Here is a 27,948-nt window from a genome sequence, read left to right on the forward strand (position 1 = left end):
TGAATTTCTTGCTGGACAAGACCCAAGGGCAGTATATTTTGCAACCAGGGGAAGGAAAGTGCTCTTGATTCAGATCTCTCTGGTGGTCCACCGTGGGTCACAGGCCGTCACTTGCCCTGTTGAAACCTCTCCCCACTGTGGGAATTGCAGCCTGAGTTCTGGTCCATCCAGGCTTCAGGGCAGCCTGTCAGTGTTGCCAGGAATCCAGGAGGACCCTGAGCCTGGGCCTAGGTTCCCGAATAGCCTCAGGTCTCAGAGCTGGTTCTCTGCCTCAGGCTCTTCCTCTTGACCTCACTCGGGTCTTGGGTCTCAGGTAAGCTCTTTCGCACAGTCCGTAAGGAGACGTGTCTGGAGGAACTAAGGACCCGCATCTGCTTTGTGGCTGATATTACAGTAAACGTCTGTGTCGGGGTGTAGTAATTCCTGCAAAAGAAAACCGATGCCTTCCAGCTCATGTAACCTTCTTAGATGACTTCCCAGGGACTTCCCAGCCCCGGGTTACCCAGGGTCTGTTCGTGTCAGAGGTTTTTGGTCCAGACCCACCTCCCCTTCATCCCCTCTCCATCTTTCCTGCTATTTCTTGGACCTCCAAACACAGCCAGGTGTGCAGGGGGCACTTCCTTTGCCTTCTGGGCTATGGAACCAGAACTTGGATCCCCACACTCACCTGGTAGATGGGAGCTGGTGGCCTGGCATCAGGTAGGGAGGCCTGGGCATGGAGGAAGTGGGCATCAGAGGAGAGGGAAAGAGAGTCATTTCTCCCGACCAGCCATCTCCAAGCCTGGAACCCCGACCCCAAATCCTATCTGGGCTCTGTTTCCCACCCTTGTTAGCCTAGCTCCCCTGACGGATGATCCAGTGCCCACTCTCTTCCTGGCTGAACTCCAAGGTTCTCCTGAGTTCTAGTCAGGGGACCAGAGCAGCCTCTGGATAAGGTTGTGGGTGGTCATGTCCCTGAAGTGCATCCAGCTCCCAGCTTGGTGGGACTTGCCATGTTCTAACTACTCCGATGAGCTTCCCTGGTGGCTCAGAAGGCAAAGAATCTGCCTGCAATGTGGGAGACCGAGGCTCGATCCCTGGGTCAGGGAGATCCCCTGGAGAAGGCAATGGTAACCCATTCCAGTATTCTTGCCTGGAGAAATCCATGGACAGAGGAGCCTGGCAAGCTACAGTCCATGGGGCCACAAAGACTGGACATGACTGAGTGACTTTCAACTACCCTCGAGTGAAGGGTGTCTCACAGTGCTTCTGGGTTGGACAGTCCCCGTGCCCTGAGCCTGTGAAGCGGGGATGCTGGGGAGAAGAGACAAGGAAGGAAGGTACTTACCTGGGAGGCAGAGCTGCCAGAGGGACCACGTCCTGGGAGGAGACAGGAGTTACCACTGAGCATGTGAGGAAGCTTAGCCCATTCTCCTAGGAGAGGTTGGATGCCCACCTTCTGGAGAACCATGGGAGAAAGATCCCCACCAAGGGAGAGAACCTCTGGCAATTTCAGGCACCAGTGAGGGCGAGGAAGCCTCCCAGGATGATAACCCATAGGAAAAGCAGACTAGCCAATCGGGATCCCTGTGCTTAAGCCCCAAAGGGCCAGAGACCCTGGGGGTAGCAGGCAGGAACAGACATGGCAGGGCCTGACCGGGGCTCCCCGCTGTCCTGGGCTGAACAGACACTCACCTGAGGTGGACGCTGGGGGCCAGTTCCCTCTGTTGTGCAGGCAGCCGGGGTTAGGAAAGAAAAACAGGCATATTTGTGAGGAGTGTAGACGGAGGTCAAGGCTGTGGAGTCAGAACACGGGACAGGAGGATCTGAATGTCCAAGCAGGGGCTGGACACCTCCTTTCTCCACCAAGGCTGCTTCGGAGGGGAGGGCCCAGTAAGGACACTGAGGAAAGTCCTTAAGAAGCCATATCTGCCCTGAGTCCAGAGGGGCAGGACCATAGGCTAATAGGGTTCAGGAGAAAGTGGCCACTGAAGGGACCATGGCTCTGGGAAAGGCGTCCATCCATCCAAAGCTTTGTCTGAGTGGATTCATCACGCTTATGGAGAGAGCAGGGCCAGTGCATGGGGAGGAAAGCGGTCAGCCAGTGACTCTGGGATCTCACTGAGGGCAGTATCGCTGCTGTGGCCACCCAGCCCTCACCCAGGAGCTGCTGAAATGTGACAGTGGCCTTGTCCTCTGTCTCCATCTACCTGGACCTTAAGTGTAAAGACATCCCACCACCTGCGGACCTGGCACGATGTTCTGTCTCATGCATCAGGGGTGTTGTTAATGTATCTGCCACGTGGGGGCATTTGACCCCACCTGGCCTGTCCAAACTTCCACTCTCTGGCCAAGTGTGGACTTGGCGAAGACGACCCTCAGATCCTGGCCCTGTGACTGCCCCTCATCAGAGTAGCTGGATTTAAATATACAGGAAGAGATACCTTTTTCTGAGTACTTACTACCTGCCAGCCTACATATAGGGAACGAGGACAAGGAGGTGTCTTAATTGTGTTAACTGATAGATGGGCCTTCCCTGGTGGCTCAGAGGTAAAGAATCTACCTGCCAATGCATGGGACACAGGTTCAATCCCTGGGCCAGGAAGATACCCTGGGGAAGGAAATGGCAACCCACTCTAGTATTCTTGCCTAGAAATTCCATGGACAGAGGAGTTCATGGAGTGGCAAAGGAGATGGATACAACTTCGTGACTAAATAACAAAATAAACTAGGACGGTGTTAAGGAAGTTGCCAGAGGTCAACATCTAGTGAGGCAGGAACTGGAGAAAGAGAGAGAATACCCGTGGGGAAGTGGGGGGGTCCTGGAGATCCAGGCCGGAAATTGGAGGATGGGGTGTCCTTCCTCTAGGACTAGGGTCAACCTGGGGGTGGGGGCAGCATCTGGGAATGCCACTGTACCTGTGAAGGAAAATGAAACACCCCAGGACAGCCAGCAGCGTCAGCACAAGCAGGACCCCAATCACGATGCCAGTAATGGCCCCCACACTGAGGGCTTGGGCGTTTACTCGCCCTGAAAGCAGAAGAGAAAGAGAGAGGGGAAATGGGGTCCGAGTTCACTGGAGGCAATACCAAGAGGAGTCTTACAGGGAGAGGCCTGGTTAGGAGGAAGGAAATGCTCTGAGGCCTGTGTGGTTGCGTGTTTTGTCATCACAGTGTCCTCCTGACTCTCCCACTGCACGAGGCTGCATCATTTCCCTCTTCGTCAGGTTTGAAACCTTGGACTTGCTCTAGCTCTCCATTCTCTCACTGTAGCCATCTCCATGTCCTGTTCATTTTCCTTTGAAGGACTCTTTTCTTCTCACATTATGCGCCCTCCCTCTGATTTTTTGTTTCCATCACAACTGTCGGTCTTAGAGGGTAGTTCCTCTCCAGTCCACCCAACATTGATTAGTAGGAATAATATTAATGAACTGTTTCCAGGTACTCCTGTGCGACTGGCACAGTGGGAAATCATTTACACCCATTTTTTCTCATCTTTCCATCCCCACGAGGGAGGGGTTTTCATCCCCGCTGTGCATACATAGATTTGAGACACACAGTTCTTCAATAAAGGAATGGAGGCCCCAGAGCTAGGACCAGGTGAAACAGAAATGTAACCGAGTTGTTTGACTCTACAGCCAAAACCCACAACGCTGAAAACCAAAATATCCCCCGTGAACACTTCTTGCCTGCCAACTCTGTGTGGTAAGAATTTTACCTACAGGGAGAATTTTAATCTCATTCCCTTCCTAGTGACCAACCTCACAGCAGCCCTAAGATCCAGCTCTTCTTCTCCGATTTACAGAGGGGGAAACGGAGGCACAAGATCCAGTGCCTTGCCTATAGTCAAACAATTCTCACAATAACCGAACTATGACAAAATTAGCTAAGTTTTGCATAATTAATTAAACACATTGTTCTACAGGCTCCGAAAGGAGACTACCCATGTCCTCATTATTTGCATTCATTACACACCCACTTCCAGTGAAATTACACAGGAAGAGAGGTGTGGAAGGTCACTATAGTGCTCAGTGGGGAGCTGGCATCACATCTGCAGACTCTGACTGGGAGGAGACCCCACACTGATGGGACCCCGCATCCTCTGTCCTGACACTCTTGCTGGTCTGGAACAGCATCACCTTCTCAGTGAGCCGTAAATTCTGCTCATTGATTCACCGACCATTGGATGCTTGTCCCCATATCACTTGGTCTGTTTGCACCCAGATTGGAAGGCTCGTGGGATTTCGAAGAGGGAGGGATTGACTACCAAAGAGCGTGACCTTTGTCTGTGGTTCCAGTTCATTGGGATTGCCTCCTCTGTCCATGGAATTCTCAAGGCAAAAATACTGGAGTGGGTTGCCATTTCCTCCTCCAAGGGATCTTCCTGTCCTCCAGGGATCAAACCTGCATCCCTTTGTCTCCTGCATTGGCACTGGCAGGCAGGTTCTTTACCACTAGCCCCACATGAGAAGCCCCTAGAGAGGGAAGGGAGTACATCAAACTTGAGGAGAAGTCCAGTTCCTTGATTGATGCCATCTGAGAGCTCCGTGGGATGAGCCTTCCTTCTCAGGGTCCACAACTAGCCTCCTCTCTTTGTGGTTTTCTGCTCCTAGTGTGCTTGTCTGAGATTGACCCACTAGCCACATAATCAGTGTCCATGTCTAAAGCACTGGAGTGCACAGTGTGAGGGGATGGCTGTCTCCACATTGGTCAGGTCTGAGGAGCACCTGCTTCTCAAGAAAGATGTGTTCTTCCTCATTGTTAAATTATTTAAACAGGGTTGAAGAAAATCAGGAGCTGAAGAATAAGAAGTGAAAACAATAACTTAGAAGGGCGATTCCTCAGCACGTCTGAGCAGGTAGAAGAAAGCATCCATGAACACGAAGATAGAAAAAAAGAAGTTATTTAGACTGGGGAGTAGAAAGGGAAAAAAAAAGAAGGCAAATAGTGACCCCAGGCAAAGTACTATGCAGAACTCCATCAGGTGGACAAACATATGCAGGATGGCAGTTCCTGAAGGAGAAGAGAGAGGGAAAAACAATGAAAAATATATATAAAAATGAATGGTTTAAAACCTCCAAAAGTGGATGAGATCACATACTAGAGATGGTTGAGGAACTCCAAAAAGGGGTAACTCAAGATATAGACATTGTGACACAATAGAGTCAAGTTGTTGAGAGACCGAGGGAAAGAGGAAGTGTAAAACGCAGCGAGAGAGGAGTGACTCAGCGTGTGCAGCAGATCTTCAACAGTGTGAAAAGCGAATTCCACATCAGAAGGCGTTGGGATGACCAACTGAAGTCCTAAAAGCAAGACTGTCAACCGGCGAAGCAATGTACAGAGAAGCTCTCCTTCAATGAAGCTCAAATTAGGACTTTTCCAGATAAACAACAGTCGAGGGAACTCATTCCCTGGAGACACAGCATATATGAAGTGTGAAAGGAAGCCTTTAAGATGACTGAACAAACATTACATGGTAACTCAGAGCCACAGGCAACCTAGAGAAGAGTGGTCAAATTACACAATAGGTAGCTATCTTATCTAAGCCGGTATTATTGTCTTTTATATAATTGCTCATTTTTGTTTTTTATTTCAAAGATATTACATGAGACAATGTTTATAAATCTATATAACGGGCATATATTGTACAAGGACGGCTGAAATATAGGACAGTAAGTGTGTAATATGGAGGCGATGGAGATGCACAGGAGCACCTTGTTTGTAATATACATCATAGATCTGGTTGGTATTTCAACTTGATAGTTATGTGTTTAAGATATAACTGTCATCTTCAAGTTAGGCGCTAAGAAAAGAACTGAAATACATTGGAAAGGGGAAGAACAGAATCAAAATGACACATATGAAAGGAAATCATCTAAATACCAAAGAGGAAGTAATAGAGGAATTAATGAATAAAGCATGTAAGACATATAACAAATAGCTAGATGGCAGAAGCTCTTTCTTATCAGGAAGTATTTGAATGATAGATAGCCTCAACCTTCAAATTAAAGGCAGAGGTTGACAGAATGGATAAAAATTATGACCCCTCTCTATACTCTCTTCAAGAGACTCACTTTAGATACAAAAACATAGAAGGTTGAAGTAAGGCTGGAAAAAGACATTCTATGCAAGTAGCAATAAAAAGAGAACTGTGGTGGCTGTATGAGTGTCTGCTATAATCATCTCTAAATCAAAAAAGCCTGCAAGAGACATTAGGACCTTGCATATCAAGAAAAGTTTCCATCCATCAAGGAAATAGAACAATTATAAGCATTATGCACCCAACAACACCAGATTTGTGAATCAAAAATGGACAGCATTGAGGGGAGAAATAGCTCAGTCATAACACTGACACTACAACACCCCACTTTCAATAATGGACACAGCAGTCAGAGAGATTTCAGTGACAACTAGAGACCGTGAGAACACTGTAAACCAGAGACCTAACCGACCAACAGACAACACATAGTCATAGGAGTTTATGTTGCACAAAGTGCAGTCCTCAAGGCCCCCAGCTCTCACCACACATGACCACCGCCCATCCTGTGAAGAAACAGTGTCACTTCCACTGTAGAGACGATGGTGCAACTAAGAAAGCCAAGTGGAGGGACCTGGAGTTGAGTGTGGCAGCAAGCCTGCAATCACAACAGTGCGAACTAACATCCTGACACTTACTGCCTGAACATGTCTGCTGTAAATTCCACCTTCATCGGAGCGCGTATTCACAAAGCTCTATAAGGTGCATAACAAACACCACTGTACACATAAGAAAAAGGAGATTTAGGCTTTATGACTCACCAGGGCTTCCTAGGAGGCACCAGTGGTAAAGATCCCACCTGCCAATCAGGAGACGTAAGACACACGGATTCAGTCCCTGGGTGGGGAAGATCCCCAGGAGGAGGTCACAGCAACCCTTGCAGTGGAAGGTGGAGTCTTAACCACTGGACTGCCCAGGAAGTCCCAGGTACTGATTTTAGTGCTGCTTCCAGCGGTCTTGGCAACGAGGCTTCACAGCAGAGGGCCAGGAGAAATCAGGGGATGAGGAGGGGAGAGACAGCACATGTTCCAATTGCTTGAAGTGAAGGAAATGATGATAGGCTAATTGTTGGTGGAGTTAATAAAAGAAGCTTATCCAGTGAAAATGGACTTCACTGGAGGCTTAGCCGGGAAGAGTGCCCGCAGTGCAGCAGACACGGGATCGATCCTTGGGTCAGGACGTACCCTGGAGTAGCGAATGGCAACCCACTCCAGGCTTCTTGCCTGGGAAATCCCATGGACAGAGTAGCCTAGTGAGCTCAAGTCCGTGGTGTCACAAAGAGTCGGACACCACTGAACGACTAAGACAGGAGGCGATGGTGGTCACTCACAGGTCACCCTCAGCCTGAGGGGGCCACTTCTGCTGGAGTTGCCCCTGTTGGAGACCTCACACTGATAATCCCCGGCGTCCTCTCTGCTGATGGGGTCTATGGTGAGGGTGCTGTTGTCTGAGGACAGTGTCATCCTGTCTGCGAGGAGGAGACTCTGGCCTTTGAAGAGCCAGCGTATGGAGACCCCAGTCTCATCTGTGAGGCAGGTCAGGACCACGGGGCCCTCATGTTCTGGGACTGTGGTGTTGCTGACTTGGAGGGAAGGCCGTGCCACTGGGTCTGTGGAGAGACAGAGCAGTGACTGCTGAGAGTGGGTCAGGGGCCTGGGCCTTGCTCCCTCCTCAGTCTCGGGGCCCAAGACCTCTGTAAAGATGACTGTGAGGAAGGCCCTGGGTCTTTGTTCAGGTGGCAACGGGAAAGAGATGATCGCACATCTCCTCTGACCCCCAGATCACACAAGAGGGACCCTTGCCTGGTTGCTGGGACAACACTCTAGTACTAGACAGCTCTGTGCTCTCAGCCCTGGGAACCTTGATCTTCTGACTGTGGGGCTATCCAGGACAGTCAGAGAATGTAGGATCTGAGAGTACATGTTGTGATTGGGAATAGAGAGAGCCTGGGTGTATTCCTGGGGCCTCACACTGACAAGCGGGGAGCGCTGTGTGGCTGGGTTAGACGCTGTGTGGCAGGAGAGGTTGAGGTTCCCCTCTGGATGGTCAGAGGAGTCTGAGGGGTAGTGGTGGGGTGATCGGACCGTTTGGAGCAAAGAGCAGAAAGGCTACACATGGTGCAATCAGAGGGAAGGCAAGTTCCTGGTCTGTATTGGGGCCCCTGGGTCCTTCATGCTCACTCATTGTGAGTCTGGACGTTAATTTGTTTCTCCCATCATATTTTGGTGATCCTCAGCCACCCACACAGAGCAGCCCATCCCCTCCCTGTCCTCATTCAAGGTGGACCTGCCTGGGCTTGCCTGGGACAGGAAGTCATGGCCAGTCTGGGTGTCCAGGGGTGATGGCCCATGTACTCAGACCTGAGAGGGATGGGTGTGGATTGGCCTCTGGCAGTGTGCATTTGGGTGGGCAGCTCAGGCCACATAGGAACAGAGGTTACTCACAGAGGACATCCAGGGTGAATGGGTCACTGCGGCTGATGCTTACTAGGTTCCGGGTTTCACACACATAGGGTCCTTTCTCTTTCCTTGTGACACTGAACACAGTGAGAGTCCTCTTGTCCTCAGACAATTTCAGCCTGGTGCTCTTGGGGAGGCTCTGATTGCTGATCCACCACATGTAGGAGGTGTTCTGAGTCTCAGGTCCACATGTTAACACCACAGTGTCCTTGTGCTCCCAGGGCTTGGAGTTGTTGCTGGTGATGACGGGTGTGGGTAGCACCGCTGTACAGATAACAGAGAGGACATTGCCCTGAGCCTCCCTGGATGCTCAGACAGTAAAGAATCTTCCTGCCAGTGCAGGAGACCTGGGTTCAGTCCCTGGGTCAGAAAGATCCCCTGGAGAAGGGAATTGCCACCCAGTCAATATTCTTGCCTGGAGAATTCCATGGACAGAGGAGCCTGGTGGGCTACAGTCCATGGAATAGGAAAGAGTAGGACGTGACTGAACGATTAACATTCTCACTTTCTTATACTTTTGGCTCCTCTGAAAGCATCTTTCAACAAAATTGGCATCCTTCGCCTCTCAGCCAGACTTTAAAGAATAAGGCAGGCTTGTGTGTGTCAGGACAAATGCATGGGGACCTGAGCTCAGTGAGTGTGAGGCCACCTGCTCTATGTCTGGGAGAAGCACAGGCTTCCTTGGGGGTTGATTGTGCAGCAGCGTTTAGTGGTGGACAGAACAGGGTAGATTCAGAGACCGCCTCGCATATCTCCGAGTTTTCACCAACCAGCGTCAGGAGAGAGCTCCTTGGGCAGCACCCTGTGGTGGAGGAGCTGCCAGCAGTGTCTTCCTTTCTGTGTTCCTCTCTGGGGGTGCTGAGATTTTTCTGGCGTCTCTAAGTCCCCTAGGGCATTTGCTTGATTCCTGGGGACCTCGTACCTGTGTGCTGTCCATGCTGAGTCTCATGAGTAGGACCAGACTGTGCCCCTGCACGGAGGTGGCTCTCGGGGCTGAGCCCTGGCTGGTGACCAGCTTGGAGCCTCCAGATTTGGCACAGGCTTCCCAGGGTCACTGGAGGCAGGAGCCCTGGGACAGGGTCTGGGAGGGACTTCCTGGGGCTGAGCTTCTCTGTGAGGATCCCTGGGGGCCCTCAGGCCAGGGTCTTCCCTGAGTCCTGCAGGGTCTTCCTCAGGGTCATGGTCACGGGGAGGGGCCCAGGGGGCTGGACTGAGAGCGCTCTCCCTCTGCCAAGTCCCTCATCAGACCGTCCTTCTCTCTACACAGTGTCCGCAGGGCCTGGCTTCCGGGAAAGCATTTCTGACCCTTTGGAGTTTTCTCCACAACATGTGTCCTGCACTGAATGTTCAAACCCCGACACGGGACACAATGCAGAGGGGATGGAGGCGCCATCCGGGTCTCTCAGAACAGAATTCATCCCCCAACACCCCGAGGTCAGAGAGGAGGCACTCACGGTGTACGTGGATTTGTCCAGTTTGTCTTTCTGTCTGTAAATCATCCTTTGTAACGAGCAGCATGTAGGATCCTGTGTCTTTCTGGGTGACGTTCTGGATCAGCAGGGTTCCGTTGGGGTAAAGTGCCTCCCGTCCGCTGTGTGCAGGCCCTTTGATAGTTAAATTAGTGGCTACTCTACATGATACAATTAGCTGGCTGTTGTCTACCCTTTCTCCTCTGTACCAGGCATAGCCTAGAGGGTTGTTTGCCACGTTGTGGGCAAGTAGAAGAACATCCGACCCTTCTGCAGCAAGGGGGGGCACCGTTTCAGTAGTGAGCTGGGCAGTGGTGGGCGGGGTCCAGAAAGTTAAGAGGGAGACTAGGAGGGAAGAGAGAGAAATCAGTTAATATTGTGCCCTGTGTGGGGGATGGGAAAATGGTGCCCTGGGTCCTGAGCAGGTCTCTTCATCCCTCAGCCTTAGTGTGTGAGTGTATGTGTGTGTGTGTGTGTGTGTGTGTGTGTGTGTGCATGTATGTGTGTGTGTGGTTCAAGGTCAGCAGCATGACCCCCGTCACTTCTGCCCCTCTGGGCTCGTTTTTTCCTCTGTTTCCCCTGCTGTCTGCCTGGCTCACTCCCTCGTTGCCCTCACACACCTGCTCACACTCAGGGCCTGTTGGAAGATGCCCCTCCCCTCGACCAGCTGCTGTAAAGACCCTCCGTGCTCACTTGCTGACCCTTCCCTGCTCCCTTTCCTGCGTGACGCCTGTAGCACCTGCCAGCACACTCTCGATCTCTCTGCTTATCTGTCTTCTTCCCCACAGAGTGCGGGCTCCGTGAGGGCAGGGGCTTGTCTGATCCTGGTTATAACCCAGGGCCTGGACCAGGTTCTAGATATTAATTCCTGGAGGTGAAGGACGGAGCGGTCCCAGGAATTCCACAGCCTGGCGTTTGCCAGCTTCTAAGGGTGCGGGTATGGACAGTGTTCGCTGTCCTGGTTATGTGCTTTTCTGTAGTGACATCCAGATATAAATAATTGTTATTGTCATCAGTTTTCAACAATTACTGCTCAGTGAAGAATAACTCATAAAACCTACAGCAGTTGAGGTCTTCCCGCCTCTCACCAGCTCTAGTTCATGGAGAGTCTCCTCTGGCTTAGTCCCCCACCCTCCCCTGCTCCGCTGTTTTCTACCCTCAGGTCTGAACAGAAGCCCTCTGTCCCTTCTCAGAGCCCTGTCTCCCCCAGAGAGCAGCCAGTCTCTTGTTCTCCAGTCTCTGCCCACTCCCTGAAAATTGTCCCCTCTCACCTGCCAGGAGGAGCCTGTTCCAGGGGACATGCCTCCTGCTTGCAGGGCCTGACGGGGGCTCCATGGCGCCTGCTGTCTGCTGTGTCCCTCTCTGCGAGGAGAACTTCTGGTCCAGAAATGCTCAGAAGCACTGCAATCTGCTGTGCGAGCTCTGCTGTCCTTCCCACTGTGTTCTGGGCCTCCTCCGGGGGCAGGAGCACTTCGCTGGGTCACGTGGCCCGGGGCGGGGTCTCTGCCCAGGCCCCGCCCTCTGCCTCCCCTCTCCTCCTTCCCCTTCTGTCTGTATTTCTATTCCCTGAACTCTGCCGAGTCCTCTGCCTTCTAGAGCAGTGATTCTCCATCTACACACACACACGCACACACACCTATACACACACACACGCACACACACACACCTATACACACACACACACACACACACCCCTACACACCCCTACATACCTACACACACATACCTAAACACACACACCCCTACACACACATACCTACGCACACACCTACACACAGACACCTCCATATACACACCTATACACACACACAACCTTGCCTGGAAAAGCACAACCTTGGGGTGTCCGGGCCCAGGGTCCCCACTGCTCTGGATCAGATGCACACTCAGCCTCCCCGACAGCCCTCTGTCATCCCCTTCAGAGGCGGAGCCTGGGGTTGGGGGTGAGGGGTGCATGAGGAACGCTTGTCACAGGGACGTCATCCCCACGGTGCGTAGGAATCACCTGTGGAGCTTCATGAAGACTGCGAACCCCCAGGTGTCACCTTAGAAATGTTGTTTCAGCAGCCTCCCAGGTCACACGCTCGCCCAGCCTGGCTGAGACCCCAGAATACGGGTTAGGCTGCCCACCCACCCCAGTGTTGGCCTCTGCTGTTTTGGTTTGGGGTCTCTCAGCACAATCACAGACCCAGGGGTTTCCAAATTTTGCTGGTAATTGTTTCTGTGAGACCGAAACCCAGCTGGATGCCCAGGGTCTTCCTGTTGTTCTCAAATATCTGAGAAGATTGTGTTTACTTCCTGCAGGAAGGACACACTGACTCTGGAGGAAAGGGGTCACGTGAGTGATGATGGTAGGGGACCTGACCTCCACCTTAGCCAGTCTGGCGTCTGTTTTCAGGGACAGAGACCCAGAACCAGGTGTCAGGAGGAGCTGCAGTTCTCAGGTGAGAAGGGAAAGGCTTCCTGTATGTCCTGGGAAGAGAGGAACCTGGTGCTGAGGGTGGGCAGACTGTGGGCTCCCTGGTCCTCAGGTCAAGTTCCGGGAGACTCTCCCTCTCCGTGTCTGTTGGCTGAGCCTTGGTTCAGAACTATGCAGGTCCTCCTTGCCATTATAGGGCCTCCTCTGTCACCCTGGCTGATTTTTCTGTGGTCACTGTGATCTTTCCCAGGGGTGGTTCCAGGCAGGGATGGGAGCTGGCATGGGTGCCTATAGGCCCCCAGAAAGCTGGGTAGCATAGTGTGGCATATAGGAGTGACCCTGAGAGTCTGTTGAGGAGGGGTCCCCTGGGGTCTAACGCCTGATGATCTGAGGTGGAGCTGAGGGAATAATAACAGATATAAGTGCCCAGTAATTGTAATGTGCTTGAACTATCCCCAAATCATCTCCACCACTTCGCATTTGTCTTCCATGAAACTGGTCCCTGGTGCCAAAAAGGTTGGAGACCGCTGTTTAGAGGGAGGGATGGAAATCAGGCTCCTTCCCCACCTCCTTAGGCAAAGCAAAGTTCACCTGTTAATTTCCTGTGTGTTGTCTGGGTGGCCCAATGTTGCCCCCTGGAGGTCATGAGCAGACCTGGGGACAATGTAATGGGCTGCACAAGGGTGCAAAGGCCAAAGGGTGTGAGCTGGCTCTGCGCCCTGGGCAGAGGTGGGCAGTGACCTCCAGACTGAGGGGCAATCATCCAGGGTCCAGGTCACTGTGGGTCCCCAGACTTCCCGACTCCATCCCAATGCAGGTTGAGCCCAGGGAGAGGATGGGGGTTATCCAGTAGCAGGAGAACCATCCATCCAGGTGGATGTGTGCTTAGGAGGAGCTCTCAGTCCTTGAGGCTTCAAAGGAAGGGCCGGTAGTGGGGTCTCTGGGGCTATGGGGAGAGGATGGCGGCCTGGACCCAGAAGGCCCTGTTCTTTCCCCTCTCACAGCACTGTGGCTGCCCTCAAGTCGTCTGTGTCCCCATCAGTGGCCTCCCCACGGTGCCAGGACCTGGGGCAGCTCCACCTGGAGACTCTGTCACACAGGCTCCCCTGTCAGGGGATGGGAGACCCCCATGGGACCCCAGCCCCTCTGAGATGGAGCAACTGCAGAAGCTGGGCTCCCCTCTTCTACCCTGCTCCGGAAGTTCCCCAACTTTCCCCAAATGCCTGGGGAGGCTGAGATGTCTCCAGGAACCAGACCCAGGTGTCCCCATGGATCAGGGACCTTGGGATAAGGAGCTGTGCCCTGATTCCCGTGAGTTTACACTGGGGCTCCCCCCTCCCCAGGGTGAATCCCTTGGAATGGAGGATTGGGAGTCTGAGCCAGGTCAGGTCTCCATGAGAAGGGGAAGGACTCGGACTGCTGGCTCTGACCCTCCAGGGAGACTACAAGATTCTCCCGAGTAGAGACGGGAGCGGGTGTGACTATCTGGGAATGAGCAGAGGTCTGACTTCTCACAGTTAAGAGGCCCCTGTTCTCCCTGCTGACTCCAGGAGGAATAAAGTCCCATCCTGGAGCAGCTGTGGGCACTTACAGGTCTCCTCCCACTCTGATGCCAGGGCTCCTGTGTCCATAAGGAATATTCTCTGACCCCTCGGTGTCACACTGGGTGGGGGTGGGGAGTCTGGCATCTGTTATGTAGATTCTCTTATCTATTTAAAGAATATTTATTGAGCATGTGTGACATGTCAGCCCTGGGTTGCGTTCTGGACTCCAGAGAATAGGATAGACTTGGGTCTTGGGTGAAAACACTTGGGGAGGCAGACACTCAGAGAAAGTCCTGGAATTAATGAGCTAATTATAATGGAGGGAAGGACCATGAAGGGGAAGGTCTTGTGCATCCAGAGTCTGTAATGGGGTCTCAGCTGGACTGGGGTCGTGGAAGGCATCCCCGGGGAGCAGATGGCTAATGAATTTGGACAGTCAGATGGACTTTAAGGTAGATTTGGGCAGATAGGGAAGGGGAGGCAGGGTGCCCCTGGCAACACAATGGTTGGCAGTTGCCTACAGGAGCAAGAACGGGAAGGAGGTTATCCTGGCTGAAGCTTTGAACTTGTAACTGAATTTGGAGGCTCGATGGATGAGCAGAGGTGTTACCTGTGTAGATATGAGAAGGCCTGAGGTCTGGGTTGGTACGTGGGTGTTGCGGCCCACTTAGTGTCTGCTTTAACTGGTACCGCTCTGCCTAGAGGATTAGAATGGATCTGGGCGAAGTGGTTAGCATCGTGAGGCGGTCAGTTATGCCCACTGACCCCAGGGAGACAGGGGAGGGATGAAGGTGCCCCTACACACCTACGGCTCAGCTGTGTGGAGCTGCAGGTGTCTCTCCTGGTGACTCTTGAGAAACATGCCTCTGGGACAGGTGTCATAGCCATAGTGGGTGTCATCCTTCTGAGGCTGAATGAAGGGGGTCCTGGTGTCCAGAGACCCAGAGCCAAGGCCCTGGTGAAGGGAGGTGCTGGATGGTGCTACATGGGTTCACACGGTCACAGTGCAAAAGATGTATGGAGGGACAGATCCTCGTCTCCTCTTGACTGGAACCCTGTCTGTGTCCGGGAGAGAAAATGGGGCTGAGCCAGGGCAGAGAGAGGGCGAGCACAGCAGGGCACAGAGGACCTAGGTGACTGCTCAGTTGTGGGATGTGAGAGGAAATCTGTCCCCATGAAAGACAGGGGAGGCCCCTGGTACCCAGGTGAACATTATACTGGCTACTTGAGTGTTTTGAATGACCATTAGGGATGCTGGATGGATTAGACCTGAGCACCTGGGAAGTATACGGCTGGGTTTGAGCTGTCAGAGTTACCCCTGTCAATGGGACCTTAGTGGGGAAGAGGAAGTTGGGATTGACTGTGGGAGCCCTAGTTCCTTTTCTTCCCTGGGGTTCACAGGCAGATGGATGGGGTTTTCAGGTGATGGCTTCTACCCTGGAGACTGGTCTTCAGGTCCCACTTGTCCTTCAGCAGGACCGTTGCTCTGCTGGAAGCATGGAGAGATGGCAAAGGCTCTAACACCAGGCTTGGGGCTCAGACAGGAGGAGCTCGGGAGGGTAGCCCAGGCGTTCTGCTCAGTCTTGCTCCCTGGGGGAGGGGGCATATCTGGGGTTTGGGGGACAATAGGCTGTGCTCAGGAGCCTTCCAGGCTTGGTAACCGCTGTCTCCTAGCTCAGGCATTGGGGGTCAGGACTTAATCATGAAACATTCCCTCTAAGTTGAAGACAAGACAGTTATCTGACTCTCAGAGGCAGGGAGATACTCTGCGAGGATAGTTAGTTCCCAGCCTCCTTGAGGACACCCTCCATGTGTAGGAATCATTCACCTGGAAGTTGTCATGGGTGTAGCTATAACTAATACACAGAGAGAAGAAAGTGCTCCTGATGGATAAACTAGAGCAAACTGGGTTATCCCTGAACACATTCTACTGTGTTCATTGTTCTCACAGAATAGAAATGGGCAGGATATCTAGGTGCCCCTTCTTGCTGAAGCCTGGGGCTGAGCACAGCAAGAGACACTGTCCATGGTGCTGATGAACACAGGCCACCTATTGACTTGGGAGTCATGGTCTTTGAGTCACATCTGCTTTCTTTTCATTCAGAAAAATCGAGCATTGCTAGAAAAGAAGAGGCTTCCCTGGTGGCTCAGACAGTAAAGAATCTGCTTGCAATGCAGAAGATGCGGGTTTGATGAACCTCTGAAGAAGGGAATGGTTACCCACTGCAGTATTCTTGCCTGGAGAATCCCACGGACAGACGTGCCTGATGCATTACAGTCCATGGGGTCGCAAAGAGTTGGACATGACTGAACAACTTTCACTTCACAGAAAAGAACAGGTGGAAAGAGCTGCAGGGAGTGTGGACTGGCCTCTGTCTCCATGGCTCAGGGCCAGTGATGGTACTGTGGACGACATGGCAGGACTTGACCCCACATCAGGATGACAAAGTCCAAGATGCCCAGAGCAGATTGCAGTGTGGGAACATGATGACCACGGCCCTGAGAGGACTGGTAGGCAGAGCAAAGACTCCTGAGGGATGTGCACAGCCTCCTGCTAAAAACCCAAGAATGTGCCCCGTGATTAAGGAAACCTACAGATGAAATTCCGATCATGTGACTGGGAGATTATTTTGGGGTATATGGGAGATTATGGTGGGGGATGTATTTGGCTGAGCCCAATACATTCACAATGTTCCTTACAAATCAAAGAGGAAGGCAGGAGAGGCAGGGCCAGAGGAATTGGGATGATGGAAGCAGAGCATGGGGAGCTTCAAGATGCTCCACTGCTGGCTTTGACGATGGAGGAAGGGGCCACGAACCCAGGAAAGTAGGCCACCTCTCACAGCTTGGAAAGGTGAGGAAATGAACTGTCTGTAGAATCCAGAAAGAACAGGGTCATATTGACACCTTGATTTGGGTAGATTTGTGCCACTGAATTTATGTTGATTTGTTACAGCACAATTAGGAACTACAAGAGGTGTCACCTTGTCTAATCCAAGATGGTGTGCTTGGAGGATAAAGAGTAATTTAGACTTAAATCATGATCGGAAGCTTTGCAGATGGTTTCTCTTACCTCTCATCTCATCTCAGCACAATTGATATTTGGCCACTGGCAGAGCATGCTTGCCAACTGTGGGCTCTGTGCCCTAGTGCACACACCTGCTGTATTTGTGTGAGTGTGGGCACCTGATCCGAGCGGACCTATATGAGAACAGCACCTATCCCAGGGACCTCGGGGAGAGACTGAGAACTGCTAACCCAGGTGTGTGGTGGGGGCTGCAGGTGAGATCCGGGTGGGAAGGGCCCTTGGGACACTTTGAGGAGGGGACAGGTGGGCCTTTTGACATGGCAGCCAGGTTGAGTTTTAGGTAGAGCCTGCAACTCCACCCTGAGGCTCGTGTGTGTGTGTGTGTGTGTGTGGTGAGAGACACAATTTGCATTGGAGAGCAAAATGGAAACCAGCGGGAAGTGGACAGAGGGCACAGGAAATTTCTGGGAGGACCTTGCTCAGAGCATGGCTTCTGGGTCCCTCTTACTTTGGTGACTCTGATTGCTCCTCTGTGTCTCCCCAGAGGGAACAATTTTCTCAGTGCTTAGGTCCTTAAAGACACAACAGAAACCCATGGAGAGAGTAGGCATTCTGGATCTTGGATCTGGGGACAGACAAATGTTCCTGTCCGATCATTGACTCAGTGGACATGATTTGGAGCAAACTCCAGGAGATATTGAGGGACAGGGAAGCCTGGTGTGCTGCAGTCCATGCAGTCCCAAGGAGTCGGACATGACTTAGCTACTGAATAACAAAAATTCATTTGAGGTAGCCAGAAGTTGGGGCTGGCAGGGCCTGGTGAGGAGGACCAGAGGGTTTAGGACGCCAAGAGGCTGCAAAGGGGCCTCACCCATAATATTTGTCTCACCCATGACTTGTTCTTCTTTCCTGACTCGTGTGCTAGAGGCTCTCAAAGGATCCCATATTCTGTGCTCCAGAGACTCAGTTACAAGCAATCAAACACTGAGAGGTGTCCATGACTCCAGAGCAGTGTGAGAACAGCCGATTGCCCACGTGGCTGGGCAGGGGTCTTGTGACCCTCCTTTCCTGTTAGTATGGTCCCCTCCCCCACCAGCCTCACATTCTTCCCTGTGCTTTCTCCCAGGGAATAGATGGGGATGTCAGGTAACTTAGAGTTAATACTTTCCCTGTGGGACCCAGGAGAGAATGGAGCAGAGATTCAGGTGAATTACTGGCTGGACAAGACCCAAGTGTAGTATATTTTGCAAAGCAAGGGGAAAGTGAAAGTCGCTCAGTCGTGTCCGACTCTTTGGGACCCCATGGACTGTATAGTCCATGGAATTCTCCAGGCTAGACTACTGGAGTGGGTAGCCTTTCTGTTCTCCAAGGGATCTTCCCAACCATGGGATCGAACCTTGGGACCACCCAAGATCTGAATAAAGAGCACTTTCCCCTTGTGGCTCAGCTAGTAAAGAATCCACCTGCAATCCAGTGCAAGGGGGAAGTGCTCTTTATTTACCAGCTGAGCCACAAGAGGGAAGTGCTCTTTATTTTCCAGCTGAGCCACAAGGGGGAAGTGCTCTTTATTCAGATCTTGGGTGGCCCACAATGGGTCACAGGCCCGGTCACTTGCCCCGATGGCCTTCCTCCCTCCAACTGTGGGAATGGTAGTCTGAGTTCTGGTCCATCTAGGGTTCAGGGCAGCCTATCAGGGTCTCCAGGAATCCAGGAGGGACCCGGACGCTGGACCCAGATTCCCAAATACCCTCAGGGCTCAGAGCTGGTTCTCTGCCTCAGGCTCTTCCTCTTGACCTCACTTGGGTCTTGGGTCTCAGATAAGCTCTTTCCCACAATCCGTAACCATATGTGTCTGGGGGAACTAAGGACCCACATCTGCTTTGTGGTTGAGCCCACAGTAAACATCTGTGTTGGGGCGTAGCAATTCCTGCAAAAGAAAACCGACGCCTTGGAGCTCATGTAACCTTCTCAAATGTTGTATCAGGGACTTCCCGGCCCCAGGTCCCCCAGGGTTGCTCTGTGGGGGGCCTGTTTGTATCAGAGGTTTTTGGTCCAGACTCATCTCCTCTTCTTCCCATTTTCCATCTTTCCTCTTATTTCTTGAACCTCCAAACACAGCCAGGTGTAAAGGGGGCATTTCCTCGGCCCCTTGGGCTTATGAGACCAGAACTTGGATCCCCACACTCACCTGGTAGATGGGAACTTGTAGCTTGGCATCAGGTAGGGAGGCCTGGGGCATGGGAGAGAGTGGGCATCAGCAGAGAGGGAAGGAGAGTCATTTCTTCCAAGCATCCATCTCCAAGCCTGAAGCCCCCACCCCAAATCCTATCTGAGATGTGTATCCCACCCCTGTTAGCCTGGCTCCCCTGACTGATAATCCAGGGCCCACCTGGTTCCTTCTGGACTCCAAGGTTCTCTTAAGGCCAAGTGAGGGGACCAGGGCAGCCTCAGGATAAGGTGGTGGGTGGTCATGTCCCTGAAACGCATCCAGGTCCTGGCATGGTGGGAATTGCCATGTCTTAACAACTCCTACTGAGCTTCCCTGTTGGCTCAGAGGTAAAGAATCTGCCTGCAGTGTGGGAGAACAGGTTCATTCCTGGGTCAGGAAGATCCCCTGGAGAAGGCAATGACAACCCACTCCAGTATTCTTGCCTGGAAAATTCCATAGACAGAAGAGCCTGGAGGGCTACAGTCCATGGGGTCACATGAGTCAGATATGACTGAGTGACTTTCAACTACCCTCGAGTGAAGGGGGTCTGCACAGTGCGTCAGGGTTGGACAGTCCTCCTTCCCTGAGCCTGTGAAGCTGGGACCCTGGGGAGAAGAGACAAGGAAGGGATGTACTTACCTGGGAGACAGAGCTGCCAGAGGGACCACCTCCTGGGAGGAGACAGGAGTTACCACTGAGCATGTGAGGAAGCTTAGCCCATTCTCCTAGGAGAGGTTGGATGTCTACCTTCTGGAGAACCATGGGAGAAAGATCCCCACCAAGGGAGAGAACCTCTGGCAATTTCAGGCCCCAGTGAGGGCGAGGGAGCCTCCTAGGATTATAACTCATAGGAAAAGCAGACTAGCCAATTGGGTCCCTTGTGCTGAAGCCCCAGAGAAAGGGCCAGAGACCCTGGGGGTGGCAGGCAGGAACAGACATGGCAGGGCCTGACCAGAACTAGCCTCCTCTCTCTCTTGTGTTTTTCTACTTCTAATGTGCTTGTCTGAGATTGACCCAGGTAGCTTTATAATCAGTGTTCATGTCTAAAGCACTGGAGTTGTTAGTGTGGAAGGAGGGCTGTATCCATATTGGAGAGGTCTGAGAAGAACCTCGGAGAAGGCAATGGCAGCCCACTCCAGTACTTTTGCCTGGAAAATCCCATGGACCGAGGAGCCTGGTAGGCTGCAGTCCATGGGGTCGCTAAGAGTTGGACACAACTGAGTGACTCCACTTTCACTTTTCACTTTCATGCATTGGAGAAGGAAATGGCAACCCACTCCAGTATTCTTGCCTGGAGAATCCCAGGGACGGGGAAGCCTGGTGGGCTGCCGTCTATGGGGTCGCACAGAGTCGGACATGACTGAAGCGACTTAGCAGCAGCAGTAGCAGAGAAGAACCTGCTTCTCAAGAAGAACATGTTCTTTCTTAATGTTAAATTATTTATCCCTGGTTGAAGAGAATCTGGAGCTGAAGTATAAGAACTGAAAGCAATAACTTACAAGAGTGATTCATCCGCACATTTGAGCAGGTAGAAGAAAGAATCAGTGAACATGAAGATAGAAAGAAAAATTATTCAGACTGGGCAGTAGAAAGGAAATAAATGAGGAATAGTGAAACCAGGGAAAGTATTATGCAGAACTCCATCAAGTGGACAAACATATGCAGTATGGCAGTTCCTGAAGGAGAAGAGAGAAAGAAGCAATGAAAAAAATATAAAAAATTAATGGCTTAAAACTTCCTGAACTAGACGAGAGATTACATATCAAGGGTGGTTCAGTTCAGTTCAGTTCATTCACTCAGTCGTGTCCAACTCTTTGCGACTCCATGAATCACAGCATGCCAGGCCTCCCTGTCCATCACCAACTCCCAGAGTTCACCCAAACTCATGTGCATTGAGTCGGTGATGCCATCCAGCCATCTCATCCTCTGTCATCCCCTTCTCCTCCTGCCCCCAATCCCTCCCAGCATCAGGGTCTTTTCCAATGAGTCAACTCTTTGCATGAGGTGCCCAAAGTATTGGAGTTTCGGCCTCAGCATCAGACCTTCCAATGAACACCCAGGACTGGTCTCCTTTAGGATGGACTGGTTGGATCTCCTTGCAGTCCAAGGGACTCTCAAGAGTCTTCTCCAACACCACCGTTCAAAAGCATCAATTCTTCAGCACTCAGCTTTATTCACAGTCCAAGGGTGGTTAAGGAACTCCAAAAAAGGATCTTTCAAGATACAGGTGTTCTGACACAATATAGTCAAATCACTGAAAGACCGAGGGAAAGAGAGATGATTAAAGCAGCAAGAGAGAAGTGACTTATCATGTACAGTGGATCTTCAATAAGGTGAAAATCAAATTCCACATCAGAGAAAAGGGGCCAGAAGGTATTGGGACCACTGATTTAAGTCCTAAAAGGAAGACAGTCAACTGGGAAAGCAATGTACAGAAAAAGTCTCCTTCAATGAAGCTCAAATTAGGACTTTCCCAGATAAACAATAGTCAAGGGAGTAAATTCCTTGTACACAAGCCATATATGAAATGTAAAAGGAATCCTTTTAGATGACGGAACAAACATTGGACAGTAACTCAAAGTCATTGGAATATATAAAGAACAGTGGTCAAAGTGACACAATATCTTATTTAAGCCAGTATTATTGTCTTTTTTGTAATCACTTGTTTTTCATTTCAAAGGTATTTCATGTAACAATATTTACAAATCTATATAATGGATGTACATTGTATAATGATGTCTTAAACCTATGACAATAAGTGTATAGAATGGGGGGAATGGAGATGTATACTACACATTGTATTACACATTATAGAATCTAATTGGCATTTCAACTCAATAGATACATGTTTAAGATATTAATTGTCATCTTCAAGTTAGCCACTAAGGAAAGAACTGAAATACACTGGACAGGGAAAGAACAGAATCAAAATGACACTTAAGAAAGGAAATCACTTAACTACCAAAGAGGAAGAAATAGAGGAATTACTGAATAAAGCACGTAGGACATATACCAAGTAGCGAGATGGAAGAAGCTCTTTCCTATCAGGACGTATCTGACTCATAGCCTCAACCTTCAAATTAAAGGCAGAGGTTGACAGAATGGATTAAAATTATGACCCATCTCTATACTCTCTTCAAGGGACTCACATTAGATACAAAGACATAGAAGGTTGAAGTAAGGCTGGAAAAAGATACTCTATGCAAATAGTAATAAAAAGAGAATTGTGGTTATATGAGTGTCTGCTATAATAACCTCTAAATCTAAAAAGCCCACAAGAGACAAAGTAGGACCTTGAATATCAAGAAAAGTTTCCATTCACCAAGGAAATTAAACAGTTATAAGCATCATGCACCCAACAACACAGCACCAGAATTATGAATCAAAATGGACAGCATCGAGGGGAGAAATAGCTTGGTCATAACAGTGACACTACAACACCCCACTTTCAATAATGGACACAGCAGTCAGAGAGAATTTCAGCGAGAACTAGAGACCTTGAGAGCACTGTAAACCAATGAGACCTAACCGACCAATAGACAGCACACAAGCATAGGAGTTTATGTTGCACAAAGTACAGTCCTCAAGGCCCCCATCTCTCACCACACACGACCACCACCCATCCTGTGAAGAAATGGTGTCAATTCCACTGTAGAGACGATGGTGCAACTAAGAAAGCCAAGTGGAGGGACCTGGAGTTGAATGTGACAGCAAGCCTGCAATCACAACAGTGCGAACTAACATACCGAACACTTGAAAGTGAAAAAGTGAAAGTTGCTCAGTCCTGTTGGACTCTTTGAGACCACATGGACTATACAATCCATGGAATTCTCCTGGCCTGAATGGTGGAGTGGGTAGCCTTTCCTTTCTCCGGGGGATCTTCCCAACTGAGGGACTGAACCCAGGTCTCCCGCACTGCAGGCGGATTCTTCACCAGCTGAGCCCCCAGGGAAGCCCTACTTCCTGAACACACATCTGCTGTGTGATTTCCACCTTCATTGGAAAGCCTATCACAAAACTTTATAAAAGTGCATGTAAACACCACGGTACAATAAGAAAAAGGGAGATTTAGACTTTAATACCTCACTGGGGCTTCCCAGGTGGAACTAGTGGTAAAGAACTTGCCTGCCACTGCAGGAGACGTCAGAGACACAGATCCAATCCCTGGGTGGGGAAGATCCCCTGGAGGAGGACACGGCAACCCCTGCAGTGGAAGGTGGAGTCTTAACCACTGGACTGCCCAGGAAGTCCCAGGTACTGATTTTAGTGCTGCTTCCAGCGGTCTTGGCAACGAGGCTTCACAGCAGAGGGCCAGGAGAAATCAGGGGATGAGGAGGGCAGAGACAGCACACGTTCCAATTGCTTGAAGTGAAGGAAATGAGATGATAGGCTAATTGTTGGTGGAGTTAATAAAAGAAGCTTATCCAGATTAAAATGGGCTTCACTGGAGGCTTAGACGATAATGCAGGAGACATGGGTTCAGTCCCTGAGCTGGAAAGATCCCCTGGAGAAGGGAATGGCAACCCACTCCAGGAATCTTGCCTGGGAAATCCAGTGGACAGAAGCCTAGTGGGCTACAGTCTGTGGTGTTGCAAAGAGTCAGACAGGACTTAGCAACTAACACAGGACGTAATGATGGTTACTCACTCAGCCTACGGGGGTCACTTATTCTGGAGTTGCCCCCACTGGAGACCTCACACTGATAATTCCCAGTGTCCCCTCTGCTGACCCAGTCTAGGGTGAGGGTGCTGTTGTCGGGGGTGAGGGTCATCCCCTCTGTCATCTTCTCTGGCCTTTGGAAAGCTAGCATATAAAGACCCCAGTCTCATCTGTGAGGCAGGTCAGGACCACAGGACCCTCATGTTCTGTGACTGTGGTGTTGCTGGTTTGGAGGGAGGGCCGTGCCACTGGGGCTGTGGAGAGACAGAGGAAATAAATGACTGAGAGTGAGTCAGGGCCTGGGCCATACTCACTCCTCAGTCTTGGGGCCCAGTGATCTCTGTAAAGGTGACTCTAAGGAAGGCCCTGGGTCTTTGTTCAGGTGACAATGGGAAAGAGATGACTTCACATCTCCTCTGACCCTCAGATCACACCAGGGGGACCCTTGCCTGGTTGCTGGGACAACATTTTAATATTGGACAGCTTGTGGGATCAGCCCCGGGAACCTCTTCTCAGCCCATGTATCCAGCAACCTCATCATCAGCTGGAAATCTTCTATGATGCTTCCACATGGCCCTATCCAAAGGAATAAATGTTAGCCCCTCTCATTCAGAACATTGTTGTTCAGTTGCTCAGTTATGTCTGACTGTGACCCACAGGCTGCAGCACACCAGGCTTCCCTGTCCTTCACTATCTCCCAGAGTTTGTTCAAACTCTTGTCCATTGAGTCGGTGAAGCCATCCAACCATCTCATCCTCTGTTGCCCTCTTCTCCTCCTGCCCTCGATCTTTCCCAGCATCAGGGTCTTTTCCATGAGTCGGCTCTTTGCATCAGGTGGCCGAAGTACTGGAACTTCAGCTTCAGCGTCAGTCCTTCCAATGAATGTTCAGGGTTGATTTCCTTTAGGATTGATTCGTTTGATCTCTTGGCTGTCCAAGGGACCCTCAAAAGTCTTCTCCAGCAGCACAGTGCAAAAGCATCAATTCTTTGGCATTCAGCCTTCTTTATGGTCAATTCTCACATACTTACCTGACTACTGGATAAACCATAACTTTGACTATATGGACCTTCACACATCTGTTTATTTTGGGGAGGCAGGCTTGCCAGCCCTCTCCATGTTTTGGGTAGAACAGCTTTATATTATTAAGGAACGTGTTCCCATTTGTGAAATAATTTAGTTGGGAATGAAGGTGATCCGGTTAGTTTTCATGATCTTAGGACCATGGGAGATTATAGTTGAATGGTTTCTTAATCTGAAGAAGTCTTTTAATCCTGGCCTGTGGAGTGAATATCATGGTGAAGGAAATCTCTAGAGAGAAGTGGTTATTGTTTTAACAAAAGGCTGTAAAAACTAGTCCTTCTATAAACTAGGGGAACTGTCTATGGGACACAGCTTGGTTAATAATTATTTCCCGGATGTTTTAGAAGATGAGAGAAGCCTCTCTCTGTGTCTCTCTCCCTCTTTCTCTCTCCCCCTTCTCTATTTCTCACTCTCTTCTCTGTCTCTGGGCTTCCCTCATATCTCAGTTGGTAAAGAATCCGCCTGCAATGCAGGAGACCTGGGTTCGATCCCTGGGTTGGGAAGATCCCCTGGAGAAGGGAAAGGCTACCCACTCCAGTATCCTGGCCTGGAGAATTCCATGGACTATACAGTCCATGGGGTCACAAAGAGTTGACTGAGCGACTTTCACTTTCACTTCTCTGTCTCTGCCCCTTTCTCTCTCCCTCCCACCCCTCCAACCTTCTCTTGAAAGAGAGAAAGAAGATAGGAAAAAAGGAAGAAAGAAAACCAGAGAGATCTCCACCTGAGGCTCAGTGAGAATGCTCCAGGGACCACTTATTAGAGACCCCGATTTTCTGATTGTGGTGCTATCCAGGCCTGTCAGGTAATGTTGGATCTGAGAGTACACGGAATGGTTGGGGATAAAGAGAACCTGGGCATATTTCTGAGGCTTCGCATTGACAAGCCAAGAATCCTGTGTGGCAGGAGAGGTGAGGTTTTCCTCTGGATGGTAACAGGAGTCTGAGAAGGAAGTGGTGGGGGCGGTCGGGCCATCTGAAGCAAAGAGCATAAAGCCACATGGTGCAATCAGAGGGAAGGGAAATTCTTGGTCTGTATTAGGGCCCCAAGGTTCTTCTGAGCTGTTCACACACATGTCTGAAAATTTTCTCATCATTACTCTTCATACTCACTCATTTTGAGTCTGACATATTCATCTGTTTCTCCCATCATATTCTGGTGATCCTTAGCCCCTCAAGAGAGAGCAGCCCCTTCCCTCTCCATCTTGATTTAAGGGGGGCCTGCCTGAACTTGCCTGAAACAGGAACTCACGGCCAGTCTCGGTGTCCGGAGGTGGGAGTCTGTGTGCCTAGGCCTGACAGGGATGGGTATGGCCTGGCCTCTGGCAGCATGGATTTGGGTAGGCAGCCTGGACCACATAGGAACAGAGGTTATTCACAGAGGACATCCAGGGTGAGTGGCTCACTGCGGCTGACACTCACTGGGTTCCTGGCTTCGCACACATAGGGTCCTGTGTCATTCCTTGTCACAGTGAGTACAGTGAGAATCCTGTGGTCCTCAGACAATTCCAGCCTGGTGCTGCTGGGGAGGCTCTGATTGTTGATCCACAACATGTAGGAGGTGTTGAGTCTCAGCTCCACGTTTTAATGCCACAGTGTGTGAACAGAACTCACCCGCCTCCCCAACACTCCGAGGTCAGAGAGGAAGCACTCACAGTATACACAGAGATGTCCGATTTGTCTTTCTGTCTCTAAATCGTTCTTTGCAACGAGCAGGGTGTAGGATCCTGTGTCTTTCTGGATGACGTTCTGGATCAGCAGGGTTCCGTTGGGGTAAAGTGTCTCCCGACCACTGTGGGCAGAGCCTTTGGTAGTTGCATTAGTGTCTACTCTGTATGATGCCATTAGCTGGGTGCTGTCTACCCTTTCTCCTCTGTACCAGGCAGGCATAGCCTAGAGGCTTCTCTCACAGACTGTGGGCAAGTAGGAGAACATCCGTCCCTTCTGTGGCAAGGTGGGGCAACAATTTAACAGGGAGTTGTCCAGTGGTGGGCGGGGGCCAGAAGTGTAAGAGTGGGACTAGGAGGGAAGAGAGAGAAACCAGTTAATATTCTGACTTGTGCGTTGGGATGGAAAAATGGTGCCCTGAAACAGATCTCTTCATCCCTCCGCCTTGGGAGTGTGTGTGTGTGTGTGTGTGTGTGTGTGTGTGTGTGTGTGTTTCAAGGTCAGCAGCATGACCCCCATCACTTCAGCCCCTCTGGGCTCATTTTTTCCTCTGTTTCCCCAGCTGTCCCCTGGTTCACTCCCTCGCTGCCCTCACACACCTGCTTACACTCAGGGCCTCTTGGGAGATGCCCCTCCCCCCCGACCAGCTGCTGTAAAGACCCTCCGTGCTCACTTGCTGACCCTTCCCTGCTCCCTTTCCTGTGTGACGCCTGTAGCACCTGCCAGCACATTCTCGATCTCTCTCTACTTGTGTGTCTTCCTCCCCACAGGGAGTGGGCTCCGTGAGGGTAGGGGCTTGTCTGATCCTGCTTGAAACCCAGGGCCAGGACCAGGCTCCAGACGTTAGTACCTGGGGATGAAGGAAGGAGAGTTCCCAGGAATTCCACAGCCTGGTGATTATTTGTCAGCTTCTAAGGGTGCCGGGTAAGGACAGTGTTTACTGTCCTGGTTCTGTTATTTTCTGTAGTGAAATGAAGATATAAATTATTGTTATCATCATCAGTTTTCAACAATTACTGCTCAGTGAAGAATAACTGATAAACCTACAGCAGTTGAGGTTTTCGCGCCCCTCACCAGCTCTAGTTTATGGAGATGTTTCCCTTGTTGCTTCTCCCCTCCCCCCACCCGCCCCTGCTCCGCTCTCCTCTGCCCTCAGGTCCAAACAGAAGCCCTCTGTCCCCTCTCAGAGCCCCGTCTCCCCCAGAGACCACCCAGTCTCTTGTTCTCTCATCTCTGCCCCCTCCCTGAAACTTGACCCTCTCACCTGCCAGCAGGAGCCTGTTCCAGGGGATGCACCGTCTGCGGGGAGGGCCTGAGGGGGTCCCCATGGTGCCTGCTGTCTGCTGTGTCCCTCTCTCTGTGAGGAGGTGCTCACAAGCACTGATGTCCATCGTGTGAGC

The 27,948-nt window shown here is 50.9% G+C and overlaps 1 protein-coding gene and 1 pseudogene across 6 annotated transcripts; both read right to left on the bottom strand.

The window, feature by feature from the left end:
- On the bottom strand, positions 1–27,948 carry LOC109572925 (cell adhesion molecule CEACAM7-like). Of its 6 annotated transcripts, none has more exons than XM_070771157.1 (9): positions 27,813–27,934; positions 9,930–10,289; positions 8,461–8,739; positions 7,347–7,625; positions 2,899–3,010; positions 1,675–1,775; positions 1,328–1,359; positions 668–709; positions 1–423 (listed from the first exon to the last, which is right to left on the bottom strand). In XM_070771157.1, the coding sequence occupies exons 1-9, from the start codon at positions 27,874–27,876 to the stop codon at positions 358–360; spliced, it is 1,335 nt and encodes a 444-aa protein (XP_070627258.1). In that variant the 5' UTR covers positions 27,877–27,934; the 3' UTR covers positions 1–357. The 6 variants fall into 6 exon arrangements, with proteins under 6 accessions (XP_070627258.1, XP_070627261.1, XP_070627260.1 ...); XM_070771160.1 differs by having other exon boundaries at positions 1,675–1,703; positions 27,813–27,933; XM_070771159.1 differs by lacking the exon at positions 27,813–27,934 and adding an exon at positions 11,216–11,386.
- LOC139177254 (cell adhesion molecule CEACAM1 pseudogene) lies at positions 21,273–27,279 on the bottom strand (annotated as a pseudogene).

The sequence above is a fragment of the Bos indicus genome, chromosome 18, assembly GCF_029378745.1.
Source record: "Bos indicus isolate NIAB-ARS_2022 breed Sahiwal x Tharparkar chromosome 18, NIAB-ARS_B.indTharparkar_mat_pri_1.0, whole genome shotgun sequence".
Lineage (NCBI taxonomy): Eukaryota > Metazoa > Chordata > Mammalia > Artiodactyla > Bovidae > Bos > Bos indicus.